The sequence below is a fragment of the Schistocerca serialis genome, chromosome 3 (assembly GCF_023864345.2).
Source record: "Schistocerca serialis cubense isolate TAMUIC-IGC-003099 chromosome 3, iqSchSeri2.2, whole genome shotgun sequence".
Taxonomy (NCBI): Eukaryota; Metazoa; Arthropoda; class Insecta; order Orthoptera; family Acrididae; genus Schistocerca; species Schistocerca serialis.
The window spans coordinates 1,006,102,487-1,006,117,210 of record NC_064640.1 but is presented as its reverse complement, the minus strand read 5'-3'; the positions used below and the strand labels follow the sequence as shown (position 1 = coordinate 1,006,117,210).

The 14,724-nt window shown below is 36.6% G+C and overlaps 1 protein-coding gene across 3 annotated transcripts in view; it reads right to left on the bottom strand.

Annotated features, from left to right (window-relative positions):
* LOC126471452 (uncharacterized) overlaps positions 1-14,724 on the bottom strand; it is a 413,388-nt gene that overhangs the window by 126,403 nt on the left and 272,261 nt on the right. For all 3 annotated transcript variants that reach the window (XM_050099641.1, XM_050099639.1, XM_050099640.1), the window contains 3 exons: positions 12,419-12,587; positions 12,215-12,339; positions 11,997-12,121 (listed from right to left, as the gene is read on the bottom strand). In XM_050099641.1, the coding sequence (XP_049955598.1) occupies positions 11,997-12,121; positions 12,215-12,339; positions 12,419-12,587 (419 nt within the window). The remainder of the gene's footprint in view (positions 1-11,996; positions 12,122-12,214; positions 12,340-12,418; positions 12,588-14,724) is intronic.

The following is a 14,724-nucleotide window of genomic DNA, read 5'->3' as shown; positions in this document are numbered from 1 at the left end:
GGATTTCCCACTGGGCACCAATGTTACTAACTCCTTTGAAATGTAATGGATGACATATCCAAGTGGACTTTGAGCTTTTAATAGAACTGATCAATGGCTCATCTTTTCACTGCATACTGAACTTGCTCCTACATTTAAATGAGTGGATTACCTGATACACTCCATAAATTTACTATATGATGAAGACAAGTTCAAAATTATAATTTTCCATTTCATAGAACTTCAATGTCATCAATAAAATAGTTTTGCGTGCACACACACACACACACACACACACACACACACACACACACACACACACACAGATATACAGAATAATTGTTCAAACATGAATTTAACATGAATAATATTAATTTTATATTTTTCAAAAACCTAATTACTTTTCATATGCTGGATTTATTTCAAAATCTGGATATTCATTTTTATTTTTATTTGAAGTCACTGATATCAAAAATTGTTAAATATAAGCTGTCAAAATAACTTGAAGCACTATTAGTGACAAATAATTTAGTTGTTATGTAAAAGAGTTTCTTTGATGCATATATTAGCTTTGATCTCAATGCATATATTAGCTTTGATCTTCTTGAGTTGGTTAGAAGAAGCTGTTGTATGTAGCTGAAGGGAAGTGAGATGTGAAAGTTGGTTTTGTTTCATGCACATGTTGTGTTGTGTCTGTAATTGTTTATGTGAATCATAACCATTTAGAAAATATGACATACTCATGTCTACCATGGATATGAACATTTGCAACCTTTATTTGTAGTATAAAATGCAACAGTAGACAAACCCAATATCTTTCTGCATCCATTTGGTATTTAGATGCCTCAAGACTGCTGGTCTGACAACAAGAATATGTACAGAACTTAAAGAAACAGATAATTGAAAATAATTACTTTCACTTTTGCTACTACTGGAAATGATATACAATTTGTAATCTGTTGTCTCTTTTCTAGAACTGTTTAAGAAGTTTAAGAAAAATGACTGCGACCACTTCATTGTAAAAGTGAGGTTTGGGAAGACATTTTGATTTTTCATAATTATTGGTACATTATCAAGGTTGGGGGGTTGGGGGGGGGGGGAGATTAGTGTTTTAACATCCTGTCGATAAGAAGGTCATTAGAGGTGGAGCAAAGCTCGGATTAGGGAAGGATGGGGAGGGAAATTGGCCACGCTCTGTCAAATGAACCATCCCAGCATTTGCTTGAAGCGATTTAGAGCAATCACGAAAGACCTAAATCAGAGTGGCCAGACATGGGTTTGAACTGTTGTCCTATACAATGTGTATCCAGTGTGCCAACCATTACGTCACCTCTCTCAGTTATTAGCAAGTTGGTGGACATTAGAAGTTCTTGGGTGTGTACGTTGACAGCAAATTAAACTTGCTCTGCCTTGTCCTACGTCTAGCAAAAAGACTTCATCCTGAAACTTTTACTTATGCATAATTGCATCATCTACATATAAGGATGCTACAAGAGTTGCTAACTTTGTAACTTTTTTATACATTGTTGTCTTACAGAAACATGTTTTGGGGTAATCAGCTAATAGCAAAAAAATTCGTAGCTCAGAAGAGAGCTATCGATCTTGAAAGGTGCTCATCTAAGACACTCTTGCAGAAATCTGTTCAGAAAACTAAAGATTTTTACAAAGATATTTTATTATGTTTTCTCCCTTGTATGTTTCATTAACAAAAATCTCACTATCTTTCAAAACAAGTAGTTCACATTATGGTCAACATATGAGGTCTAAACAGGACTTACACAGTAGCCAAACCAACTTCGTCCTTATGCAGAAAGAAGTAAATTACTCAGGTGTGAAATTTTTCAGTGATCTACTTACAGATGTAAAAAGTCTTAGTCTTTACACACACAAATTCGAGATCAGACTGAAAAAATAACTGCTGCAAAATTCATTCCACTCAGTTAGTGAATTTTTTGGCATAAATGAGAATGCATGTGTGTAATTTTATTGAATAACTGGGATGTCCCATTAGTATAAGCATAAATTATCTTGTTGTAAAAGATATACTGACGTTCATGTATTAAGATATCTCTGATATGAATGTCTTGTAGTGTATGAGTACATATTAATTCTGATGTCTTGTTGTATTATGTACCGTAATTATTTTCATGTATTATTACATAATATTAACTAATATGAGTACTATCAACCATATTGTACCCCGCTGTATCCAGTACTGTAAATTTTATAAATAAATCATGATTGTAAATATTGTTAAAAATCTGACTGACTCAGTTAGAATATAATGAATTTCCTTGAGACACAGAAGTTGCTGTCCATGCATCAGCACGGCTTTAGAAAGCATTGCTCCTGCGAAACGCACCTCACCCTTTTTTCACCTGATATTTTGCGAACCATGGATGAAGGGTATCAGACGGATGCCATATTCCTTGACTTCTGGAAAGCGTTTGACTCGGTGCCCCACTGCAGACTCCTAACTAAGGTATGAGCATATGGGATTGGTTCCCAAGTATGTGAGTGGCTCAAAGACTTCTTAAGTAATAGAACCCAGTATGTTGTCCTCGATGGTGAGTGTTCATTGGAGGTGAGGGTATCATCTGGAGTGCCCCAGGGAATTGTGGTAGGTCCGCTGTTGTTTTATATCTACATAAATGATCTTTTGGATAGGATGGATAGCAATGTGCAGCTGTTTGCTGATGATGCTGTGGTGTACAGGAAGGTGTCGTCGTTGAGTGACTGTAGGAGGATACAAGATGACTTGGACAGGATTTGTGATTGGTGTAAAGAATGGCAGCTAACTCTAAATATAGATAAATGTAAATTAATGCAGATGAATAGGAAAAAGAATCCCATAATGTTTGAATTCTCCATTAGTAGTGTAGCACTTGACACAGTCACGTCGTTTAAATATTTGGGCGTAACATTGCAGAGCGATATGAAGTGGGACAACCATGTAATGGCAGTTGTGGGGAAGGTGGATAGTCGTCTTCGGTTCATTGGTAGAATTTTGGGAAGATGTGGTTCATCTGTAAAGGAGACCACTTATAAAACACTAATACGACTTACTCTTGAGTACTGCTTGAGCATTTGGGATCCCTATCAGGTCAGATTGAGGGAGGATATAGAAGCAATTCAGAGGCGGGCTGCTAGATTTGTTACTGGTAGGTTTGATCATCATGTGAGTGTTACGGAAATGCTTCAGGAACTCGGGTGGGAGTCTCTAGAGAAAAGGAGGCGTTCTTTTCGTGAATCGCTACTGAGGAAATTTAGAGAACCAGCATTTGAGGCTGACTGCAGGACAATTTCACTGCCGCCAACTTACATTTCGCGGAAAGACCACAAAGATAAGATAAGAGAGATTAGGGCTCATACAGAGGCATATAGGCAGTCATTTTTTCCTCGTTCTGTTTGGGAGTGGAACAGGGAGAGAAGATGCTAGTTGTGGTATGAGGTACCCTCTGCCACAAACCGTATGGTGGATTGTGGAGTATGTATGTAGATGTAGATGTAGATGGTTCCATATCCTACCAACTCTGATTCTATTGGAATCAACAGAACTCAAAAGACTCACTATTAAATTAATATTATTATTATTATTATTATAACTATTGGATAATAAAGCTGTGCCTAGAATAACTTTGTTATCACAGTATAAACAAACATTTTGTTGTTGCTGCCACATTACAAAGCGATATTGGTGTCTTCCCTGATAATTATGGGAACAGCTACTGCTGCTGCTGCAGAAATGCACTGCCCAGCTCTCATAATTTATCTGAGGTGAACAGTAATTGCAAAATTACACAGTGATCTTGGTCAAACAGATTTACTTGATATGACACCACATTTTGTATTGAATTCTGGATATCAGTATTTACTGATGATGATATGTTTTACTCTAAATACAGAAAGGTTTCTGCTCTGCACACCAAAGCTGATACTAAGGTTGCAGATTCACTTAAGAAAATAAACAGAAGAAGCTCATGAATCTATATAAATTTTCTTAGGGAAACAGATTTGTTTCATCATTTTCAATGAGTTAATTCATTATCTCATAATTAACCATGACTGCAATTTTACAATTTTGAAAGCTTCAGTTGTTGAATGTATCAATAGAACTCTCATGAGAATAATGTTCAAAATATTCACACCACTAGGATCCTTCAAATGGACGAATGTGGTATAATACCTGCTGGGTCAGTACACTCACACCAAAACAGTGCAATTAAAATAAGGCTGTCTGGTGTAAAAGATAATAACTTTTTATTAATTGCCAACAGCAAATGCAGATTACTGACTCATGTATATCTAAATTTATGGTTGATGATTTTATTATGATCAACAGACATCAGAAAGATTCTGAAAATGGGGTACACCAGTGCCGCAAATTTGTATGCCAAAACAGTTTGAGTTTTAAAAGAACAGAAACAAATCTAAGAACATACTTGTTTGAAGATAACATGTCCACACACATAGCTGTATGTTTCTACAAAGTAAAATTGCAAAAAACGAAATATCCATTAAATATCTCGAGAAAATCAAATGAAAATACAGAACCAAGACTTCATTTATTCATTTACTCATTTACTCATTTATCACACCCTGTAGACCCCATCAAGGAGAACCTTCAAGGTATACATTACCAAAATGCACGCAACTTGCAGTAACTTCATCTATGCATAGTATTAAAAATAAACTTTACTAGGTATCTGCTTAATACAGTTCATACTAACAGCAGCAAAATATGCTACTGCCTGCCCTGTTATACTAAATAGTAGCTGCTGTTTAGTTTCTTTTGGTTTAAAGTGACATATCACCTGGAATACCTAGTGGTGTCACGATCTGATGTTATTTGTGTGTGTGTGTGTGTGTGTGTGTGTGTGTGTGTGTGTGTGTGTGTGTGTGTGAGAGAGAGAGAGAGAGAGAGAGAGAGAGAGAGAGAGAGAGAGAGAGAGAGAGAGAGATCTTAAACAGAGCTTATTGGAGGCTAGTACAGGAAGGACATTTGCAATGGAACTGTTTGAGGGAACATGAAGGGGGAAGGGGGGATTGGGGGGGAGGGCTAGGGGTAGAAGAAGGCAGGTGTCTGGTATGGAAATACTGAGCCAAGACTGGTAGATCCAGCAACATGTTTAATATAAGACAATCACTTTAATTTGTTAAATTCCCCTTCACCCTCCAACGTTGCTGGAGGACACACTCTAACTGTCTCTTACTATGATTCCACTTGGTAGTTCATGTCATAAATTAATGATTGCATGTTTGACTTTTTGAATTGGTGGACCTAATCAACAAGGTAGATTGTGGTAGCACATACACAGCTGTTACATCAAAATGATTTTGAGAAAATCAAAGGCTGTTATACCAGTGTACCAATTGAAATTCATACTTTAGACAATCCTGAATGCAAGTACTCTTCACAAGATGTTGCTTATCAGGTAAATATGAATATTTATTTAAGAAAGTAAACACTGTTAAGTCCTGTCCTTTATCATAATTTACTTTAATTTACATGACAGGGTGATGTCAGAAATATTAAGGGCCAACCTTAAAAATGTTTACATGCTGTAGCAAGGTGCTTGCTAAAATTATTTAGATTGTGCTGAATTGCAGATTAATTTTTGAGGTTGTTATACTTCATTATCGAAGAATTGTTAATGCAAATCTTAGAATTAAAAACTGAAATAATTCAGATGTTTTAAATTCACATTTTTCATTGGTCTTATAGTAAAGTTTTGTTAATTCATGCAGAAAGTAAACAGTGGTATGGTAAGTCAGTTCTAACTGAGGGCACTCAGTTTGCAAGTGAATGTTGTTGAGCACCCATTGATGAAGTTTTAAGAATAAATTTTTTGGTAGAATTCGTCATTTTACGAATACAGGTTTGGGCAAAAATATGGAAACAGCGTGTGAAATATATGCTTGAACATAAATGTGGCTGCTAGCCAAGCTCACGAGATGTGTTGCTGTATTTGACCACAAATAGCCTATGTGCAGTGCCCTCTATGATGAGTAATTCACCAAAATTTATATCACATGACACTGCGAAACCAAAGTACGCAACATATGACAGCTTTCCTACTTTTACATCACATATGTCTGAGAATGTTCTCACTGTAAATAATGAGATAAACAAAAGTAATATAAGTATTATGTTCCAGTCAATCTACATGAAGTATCTTGGGATGTACAAGCAACAGAACACCATCTCAAAACTATTTTTGATGTTATTCAAAATGACTAAACATGATTCATAACAGAAAAAGATTCTTCTGTAGCTCAAGAATATCAGATAATGAGATGATATATGTACACCAACTGACAGGATAATGTGAGTAGAGTGGGAATAACACTATAATATTTTAATTTATCTCTGAAAATTAATCATATTTGCGTCATTTAGACTTATGTGATGAGCGAGTTTTAAAATGAAGTGGAAAAAAACCACTAGTGAAACAGACTCTTTATACAAAATAAATTTTCTATTTAAATATAATGTTCATCCAATCAGAATTATTTAGAAATGTTAATCTGATGGCAGGGACTTTTTTAAGCGTCATCAACGAGCAATAGTGGCAGGATGTTTATTGTGCTGATAACATAGAAAACAGATATAATATCTTCCTAAACACATTTCTCATGCTCTTTGAAAGTTGTGTTCTGTTAGAACATTTCAAACATGGTACTAGCATTAACAGACAACTTTGGTGGCTAACTAATGAGATAAAGATATCATGTAGTGCAAGGTGAGAAATAAATCAAAATTTTAGAAATATTCACAACTGAGAGGCTGTAGCACATTACAAATAGTACTGTAAGGTGCTTAAAGATGTCATTAGCAAGGCAAAAATCATGTGGTGTACAAATCGAATAGCTCCTCCATAGTGCAGCGTTAGTGTTACCGCCTACCGCGCAAGAGGGCCCGGGTTCAATTCCCAGCAGGGGACTGGGTGTTGTGTATCTGTCATCATCATTGACATGCAAGTCGCTGAAGTGGCATCATCTAAAAAGACTTGCAATATGGCGGTTGAACCCTGAAGGGGATATCCCAGCCAATAGATGCCATACAATCATTTCATTTTTATCAAATAGCTAATTCTCAGGATAAAATTAAAACAATGTGGTCAGTTGTGAAGGAAGTGTCTCACCAATAGTACAAGTTCAAGGATGTAAAGTCAATACACAGAAAAAATGTTTTTGTTACTGATAAGTTAGATATATGTAATGTATTTAACAATCACATTCTAAACATGTTGTTGTTGTTGTGGTCTTCAGTCCTGAGACTGGTTTGATGCAGCTCTCCATGCTACTCTATCCTGTGCAAGCTTCTTCGTCTCCCAATATGTACTGCAGCCTACATCCTTCTGAATGTGTTTAGTGTATTCATCTCTTGGTCTCCCTCTACGATTTTTACCCTCCACGCTGCCCTCCAATACTAAATTGGTGATCCCTTGATGCCTCAGAACATGTCCTACCAACCGATCCCTTCTTCTTGTCAAGTTGTGCCACAAACTCCTCTTCTCCCCAATCCTATTCAATACTTCCTCATTAGTTACGTGATCTACCCATCTAATCTTCAGCATTCTTCTTTAGCACCACATTTCAAAGGCTTCTATTCTCTTCTTGTCCAAACTATTTATCGTCCATGTTTCACTCCCATACATGGCTACACTCCATACAAATACTTTCAGAAACGACTTCCTGACATTTAAATCTATACTCGATGTTAACAAATTTCTCTTCTTCAGAAACGCTTTCCTTGCCATTGCCAGTCTACATTTTATATCCTCTCTACTTCAACCACCATCAGTTACTTTCCTCCGCAAAACTCATTTACTACTTTAAGTGTCTCATTTCCTAATCTAATTCCCTCAGCATCGCCCGACTTAATTCGACTACATTCCATTATTCTTGTTTTGCTTTTGTTGATGTTCATCTTATATCCTCCCTTCAAGACACTTTCCATTCCGTTCAACTGCTCTTCCAAGTCCTTTGCTGTCTCTGACAGAATTACAATGTCATCAGCGAACCTTAAAGTTTTTATTTTTTCTCCATGGATTTTAATACCTACTCCGAACTTTTCTTTTGTTTCCTTTACTGCTTGCTCAATATACGGATTGAATAACATCGGGGAGAGGCTACAACCTTGTCTCACTCCCTTCCCAACCACTGCTTCCCTTTCATGTCCCTCGACTCCTATAACTGCCATCTGGTTACTGTACAAATTGTAAATAGCCTTTTGCTCCCTGTATTTTACCCCTGCCACCTTCAGAACTTGAAAGAGATTATTCCAGTTAACATTGTCAAAAGCTTTCTCCAAGTCTACAAATGCTAGAATTGGAGGCAAACGTAGGTTTGCCTTTTCTTAATCTAGCTTCTAAGATAAGTCGTAGGGTCAGTATTGCCTCACATGTTCCCTTACTTCTACGGAATCCAAACTGGTCTTCCCCGACGTCGGCTTCTACCAGTTTTTCCATTCGTCTGTACAGAATTCGCGTTAGTATTTTGCAGCCGTGACTTATTAAACTGACAGTTCGGTAATTTTCACATCTGTCAATGCCTGCTTTCTTTGGGATTGGAATTATTATATTCTTCTTGAAGTCTGAGGGTATTTCGCCTGTCTCATACATTTTGTTCACCAGATGGTAGAGTTTTGTCAGGACTGGTTCTCCCAAGGCTGTCAGTAGTTCTAATGGAATGTTGTCTACTCCCGGGGCCTTGTTTCGACTTAGGTCTTTCAGTGCTCTATCAAATTCTTCACGCAGTATCATATCTCCCATTTCATCTTCGTCTACATCCTCTTCCATTTCCATAATATTGTCCTCAAGAACATCGCCCTTGTATAGTCCCTCTATATGCTCCTTCCACCTTTCTGATTTCCCTTCTTTGCTTAGAACTGGGTTTCCATCTGAGCCCTTGATATTCATACAAGTGGTTCTCTTTTCTCCAAAGGTCTCTTTAATTTTCCTGTAGGCAATATCTATCGTACCCCTAGTGAGGTAAGCCTCTACATCCTTACATTTGTCCTCTAGCCATGCCTGCTTAGCCATTTTGCACTTCCTGTCGATCTCATTTTTGAGACGTTTGTATTCCTTTTTGCCTGCTTCATTTACTGCATTTTTATATTTTCTCCTTTCATCAATTAAATTCAGTATTTCTTCTGTCACCCAAGGATTTCTACTAGCCCTCGTCTTTTTACCTACTTGATCCTCTGCTGCCTTCACTAGTTCATCCCTCAAAGCTATCCATTCTTCTTCTACTGTATTTCTTTCTCCCATTCTTGTCAATTGTTCCTTTATGCTCTTCCTAAAACTCTCTACAACCTCTGGTTCCTTCAGTTTATCCCGGTCCCAGCTCCTCAAATTCCCACCTTTTTGCAGTTTCTTCAGTTTTAATCTACAGTTCATAACCAATAGATTGTGGTCAGAGTCCACATCTGCCCTTGGAAATGTCTTACAATTTAAAACCTGGTTCCTAAATCTCTGTCTTACCATTATATAATCTATCTGACATCTTCTAGTATCTCCAGGGTTCTTCCATGTATACAACCTACTTTCATGATTCTTGAACCAAGTGTTAGCTATGATTAAGTTACGCTCTGCGCAAAATTCTACCAGGCGGCTTCCTCTTTCATTTCTTAGCCCCAATCCATATTCACCTACTATGTTTCCTTCTCTCCCTTTTCCTACTCTCGAATTCCAATCACCCATGACTATTAAATTTTCAGCTCCCTTCACTACCTGAATAATTTCTTTTATCTCATCATACATTTCATCAATTTCTTCGTCATCTGCAGAGCTAGTTGGCATATAAACTTGTACTACTGTTGTAGGCGTGGGCTTCGTGTCTATCTTGGCCACAATAATGCATTCCCTATGTTGTTTGTAGTAGCTTACCCGAACTCCTATTTTTTTTATTCATTATTAAACCTACTCCTGCATTACCCCTATTTGATTTTGTATTTATGATCCTGTATTCGCCTGACCAAAAATCTTGTTCCTCCTGCCACCGAACTTCACTAATTCCCACTATATCTAACTTTAACCTATCCATTTCCCTTTTTAAATTTTCTAACCTACCTGCCTGATTAAGGGATCTGACATTCCACACTCCGATCCATAGAACGCCAGTTTTCTTTCTCCTGATAACGACGTCCTCCTGAGTAGTCCCCGCCCGGAGATCCGAATGGGGGACTATTCTGAACATAGCAGATGAAATAAAAACTTATTATCTACAAGGAATAACCCTCTTAGAAATGGCTTTCCAAGACTGCTATCTGAATTACAGCTTCATCTTCACGATAATGACAAGGGTAGGCCGGGGGGGGGGGGGGGGGGGGGGGATGATTGAGTCAATTATCAAATTGCTGAAGACTGAAGATTCTCGTGGAGATAATGGGATATCTAGCAAGGTACTAAAGCACTGTTCAGTATACATTAGCCCAGTACTTAACCACATTTGCAATTTTTCCTTTAGCATTGTTCAGTTTCCTGAATGATTAAAGTACTGAATGGTGAAACCACTTTATTAAAAAAAGGAAAAAGGGATAATGTAGATAATTTTAGACCTATTTATATGCCACTGGTGTTGTATAAGTTATTAAAAATGCTGTATATATAAGAATATTTGATGAGTTCAGTCCACATAAGTTTCTGTCACATTTACAGTTTGTTTTTGAGGAGGTTTAGCAGCTGAATACACTATATTCTCTTTTCTCGGTGAGGCACTGGTGGGATTAAACAAAAAGTTGCAAACAATAGGTGTTTTCTTTGATTTACCTAAGGCATTTTATTGTGTTAGTCACAGAATATTACTGTAGAGGTCAGACCATTATGGAATACGAAAAGCAGCTCACAATGGGTTCCTCTTATACTGTAACAACAGACAGCAAAAAGTTATTCTCCATAGCAATGAGAACTACTATGAGGAGGCATCTGACTGAGGCATGGTTAAGTGGAGGATGCTGCAAGGGTGAGGACGATGACTACTATTTCTGTCTTTTAATGTGATTCTAAAATATTTGTGTTTGCTCATAAACACTAGCTTGGTCATGAAGGATGATACATGGGTGATGTATCAAATAGTACACTTCAAGACATACGTTCATGGCTTGTAGAAGATAAATTGATGCTTAACCACAGTAAGACTCAGTTTTTACATTTTATAACCCACAATTCAATTAAAATTGACATTTTGATTAAACTGAACTGGCATATTATTATCAAGTCTGGTCAATCCAAATTTCTAGGTGTTTAGATAGATGGTAATCTGTCATGGAAAGCAAAATTTCTGAATCTTGTTCAAAAAATGGGTGCTGCTATACTCACCATTGGAACAGTATCTGCAGTAAGTGATATGGTGATGTGCAAATTAGTCTACTTAGCCTATTTTCATTTGCTTATGACATACGGATATGCAAGATGTGGTAACTATTCCTATTGACAAAGATTATTCTTTGTTGATTTTGTTGTTAACAATATGAGCTAATTCACAAGATTTAGTAGCTTTCATTCGGTTAACACTAGGCACACATACAATCTGCATTTGAATTGCACCTCCATGATTCTCGTGCAGAAAAGTGTGCAGTATTCTGCTGCATCCATTTTCAGTAAGCTATAATAATTAAAAACTCTTAGCAGTGATTCTCACACTTTAAAGTCTAACCTGAAGAATTTCCTCATGGTTCACTCCTCCTATTCTATTGAGGGAGTTATTGGAAAAACTTGAGATATATTGTTGATTATGATACTATATACAGTTTGTCATCTGCACAGGATTCATGTAAATTTATTTTTATCTATTATTAACTTTTCTGACGTTAATTTCATGTACTGACATATTCCATGATAATGGAGATTTGCCCCCAGTTTGGTTCCATGGAACTAGATGTGTAAAATAAATAAATCTCTCCACACAGACTTTCCATCCCAGAGAACAACTGAAACTGATACTGAATCATGTAATTAACCAGAAAATTTATGGATGTTGATAGTATGTAGATATTATAGCTAAATACATACCTCTCCTGGTACAGCAACTGGTTTAATATTAAATTCTTCATCCATTATAATTACATGTACTCCTGGTAGAAGCTTCCCCACAGGACAAAACTTACGCTTTTCTGGATCAGGTATTACTGACAAGTCTGCAATGGAAGATAAAAAGAAGAATGGTGGAATACCCTTATACTCATCATCAGGAAAATTAAATCAGATTCAAACATAAATCTTCAGGATACCTGCGCATGCAATATCATGGCATTCTGAAACACTATACAAATTCAGCATCTTCACTTGAGGAAAAATTTTTGCAAATCTGTCTCTAAGTATCATTGTAACAACTTCTCCACAGAACCATATTTGCCTGTAACAAGAAGTAAACTTAGATCAACAGGTATGTAAAGTGTAGCATTGATTAGGAAATATATCCAGTGTTTTATTACCTCATGTGTTTGAAAGCTTCTTGAATTGCATTATCCTTGTTGAAGTCAAGCAGTGTCTGAAGCAGTGATGGAGTGAACATCATTCGTGTAATTTTATGCTTTGATAAAAATGTGAAAAGCCTAGGTGGATCATAAATTATATCATCTGGCACAATGTATAAAGTTTTCCCTGTGGACATAAAATTATTTATCTGTTTTTTAGCAGACTAAAGACAACCTGCTTTATTACAGTTATCAAAATCTAAACCTTAAAAATGTGGAAAAACTGCCTTCAAAGTAAATGTTTAAAATGTCAATTTATGTCATGAAAATTCATATTTCCAGACTTTATTACATCCCCTATGCCTTGGTGTAAATAAAATAAGGTGTATTGTATCATTAACTTGAACATGATGATACTATATTCTGATGGTTTGGGAACATATTAAAGCATACAGTGTGGGAAACTCCCTATGCAGTTTGTTGGAAAGCAATACCTGTGATGTATCACCTTCACAAACTTTTTGATGTGCTCTTGCTGGTATTCTATGCACTGCTGCATCTGTTCATGGTAGGCTTCTTTTGGTAGGCCTTTTAGGTATGTATCATAAACAGGGACAGTTACGTCAGGGCTAAGAGGTGGATGGGGAAGTGTCTTGACCTGAGAATCCGGAGCAAAGAGTTTGTTTTAGGAGCATGGTGAGCTGGTACATCATAATGATGAGGCAGAATCCCTGCTAGACATGATTTTGATGTTTCTGCTTGATAAATTCAAATAGTTCAGGCACTGAATCTCCACAATGCCAACCTAGAATAACAGTCTTACTTCTGTCAATACACTGGTAGTGACATGCCCACTTTCCACAAAGAATGTGTATACCATCCTTTTCCTGACACTTTATGCAATTTCCACTATTGCTGGCTGGCTCTCCTCTCAGATCGTCTATACGAATGACTGCCTCCAATTTGACCTGCCAGAATCAAATTTTCCTAGCATATGCTGGCAAAATTAAATGCTCTGAGTTTCTTGATCACAAGTTAGAAGGTGCAGTGTCCAATGACTAAAGACATTAATTAAAAGATCCTCATACACAATCTTATAAACTGCTGCTGATCTCCATGAGTGCATTCCATTTGTAGACAGGTGCAAGAGGAATCTGGACTCAAAGGTTGTTTACTTTAGTAGCACCAGCTACTGATTTTTGTCCTCAAGAGAGTTTCACTTATGCCTGAAATGATGAAACTAGTAACACACTGTTGTTTTGGAAAGTGAAGAGTCATCAAAGCCTGCTGCAAATTTTCCAGACACATCTGCATATAATACTATCTTGAAATAGTAAAGATTATCTTCATAGAAATGCATCTGTTACAACTTCATTACTGCCTCAATTCAGTTATACCACCCATGGTATTGAGATTTTCAGGTAGCCACCTGGCTAGCCAGCCACAATTATATTGATTTTTATTACAAATCAAAAGTCCATTACAGGAAAGGATTAAAATCCAACCTTTTTATTTTGTGGGCCCTGCTCTACAATCACATGTCTCGGAGCACTCATTATCACTGTCATTCAGTGTAAGCTTATGTAGTCTTTGGGTTGGACAGCAGCATTCTTGGTAATTATTAATCTCTAACTGCTAAGAATATCTTGGGCATTAATAAAGTGCATCAGCTGTATTTAATCCTTTATTATTGGATCATTACCAATTTTTTGACACTAGAAGCCACATCTTCAGGTGAACATATAACTAAAACATATGATCACCTGAAGATGTGGCTTGTGGTGCCACGAAACCAGTAGTGACCCATAATAAAGACTAAATACAGCTGAAGTGGTTTATTAATGCCGAAGATGACTACTCATAGCTGTTGTTGCCCTACCTACATGTACACTGAGGCTTTTAACCACAAAATATTATTCAAATAATTATATAATCAATTGTTTAAGACTTTCCTGATGCAGAAAATAACACTGAGTATCTCATGCATTTGATACACTGCTCAGCATCATCTGATTAGTTTTTCAAAATATGGGTGAACTACATCAAACTACATAAATATGTGGAAATATCACATTAATTAAAAATTGTTATCCATTCTATATAACTATATAAAATTTTTTCTTCAAGTGAATGATGTTTGAGTAGGGAAAAATGAAAGGGAATCTCAAAAATCTGCTACATAAGTTGTCGCAATTTGAAGAATGAATAAATTAATTTTACTCTTCAGGAGTCAAGTAATATTACCAGATTTAGGTTTTCCATGATTTCCCTAAACCACTTAAAGCAAATACTTAGGTGGTTTCTTTGAAAAGGGCACAGCTAAT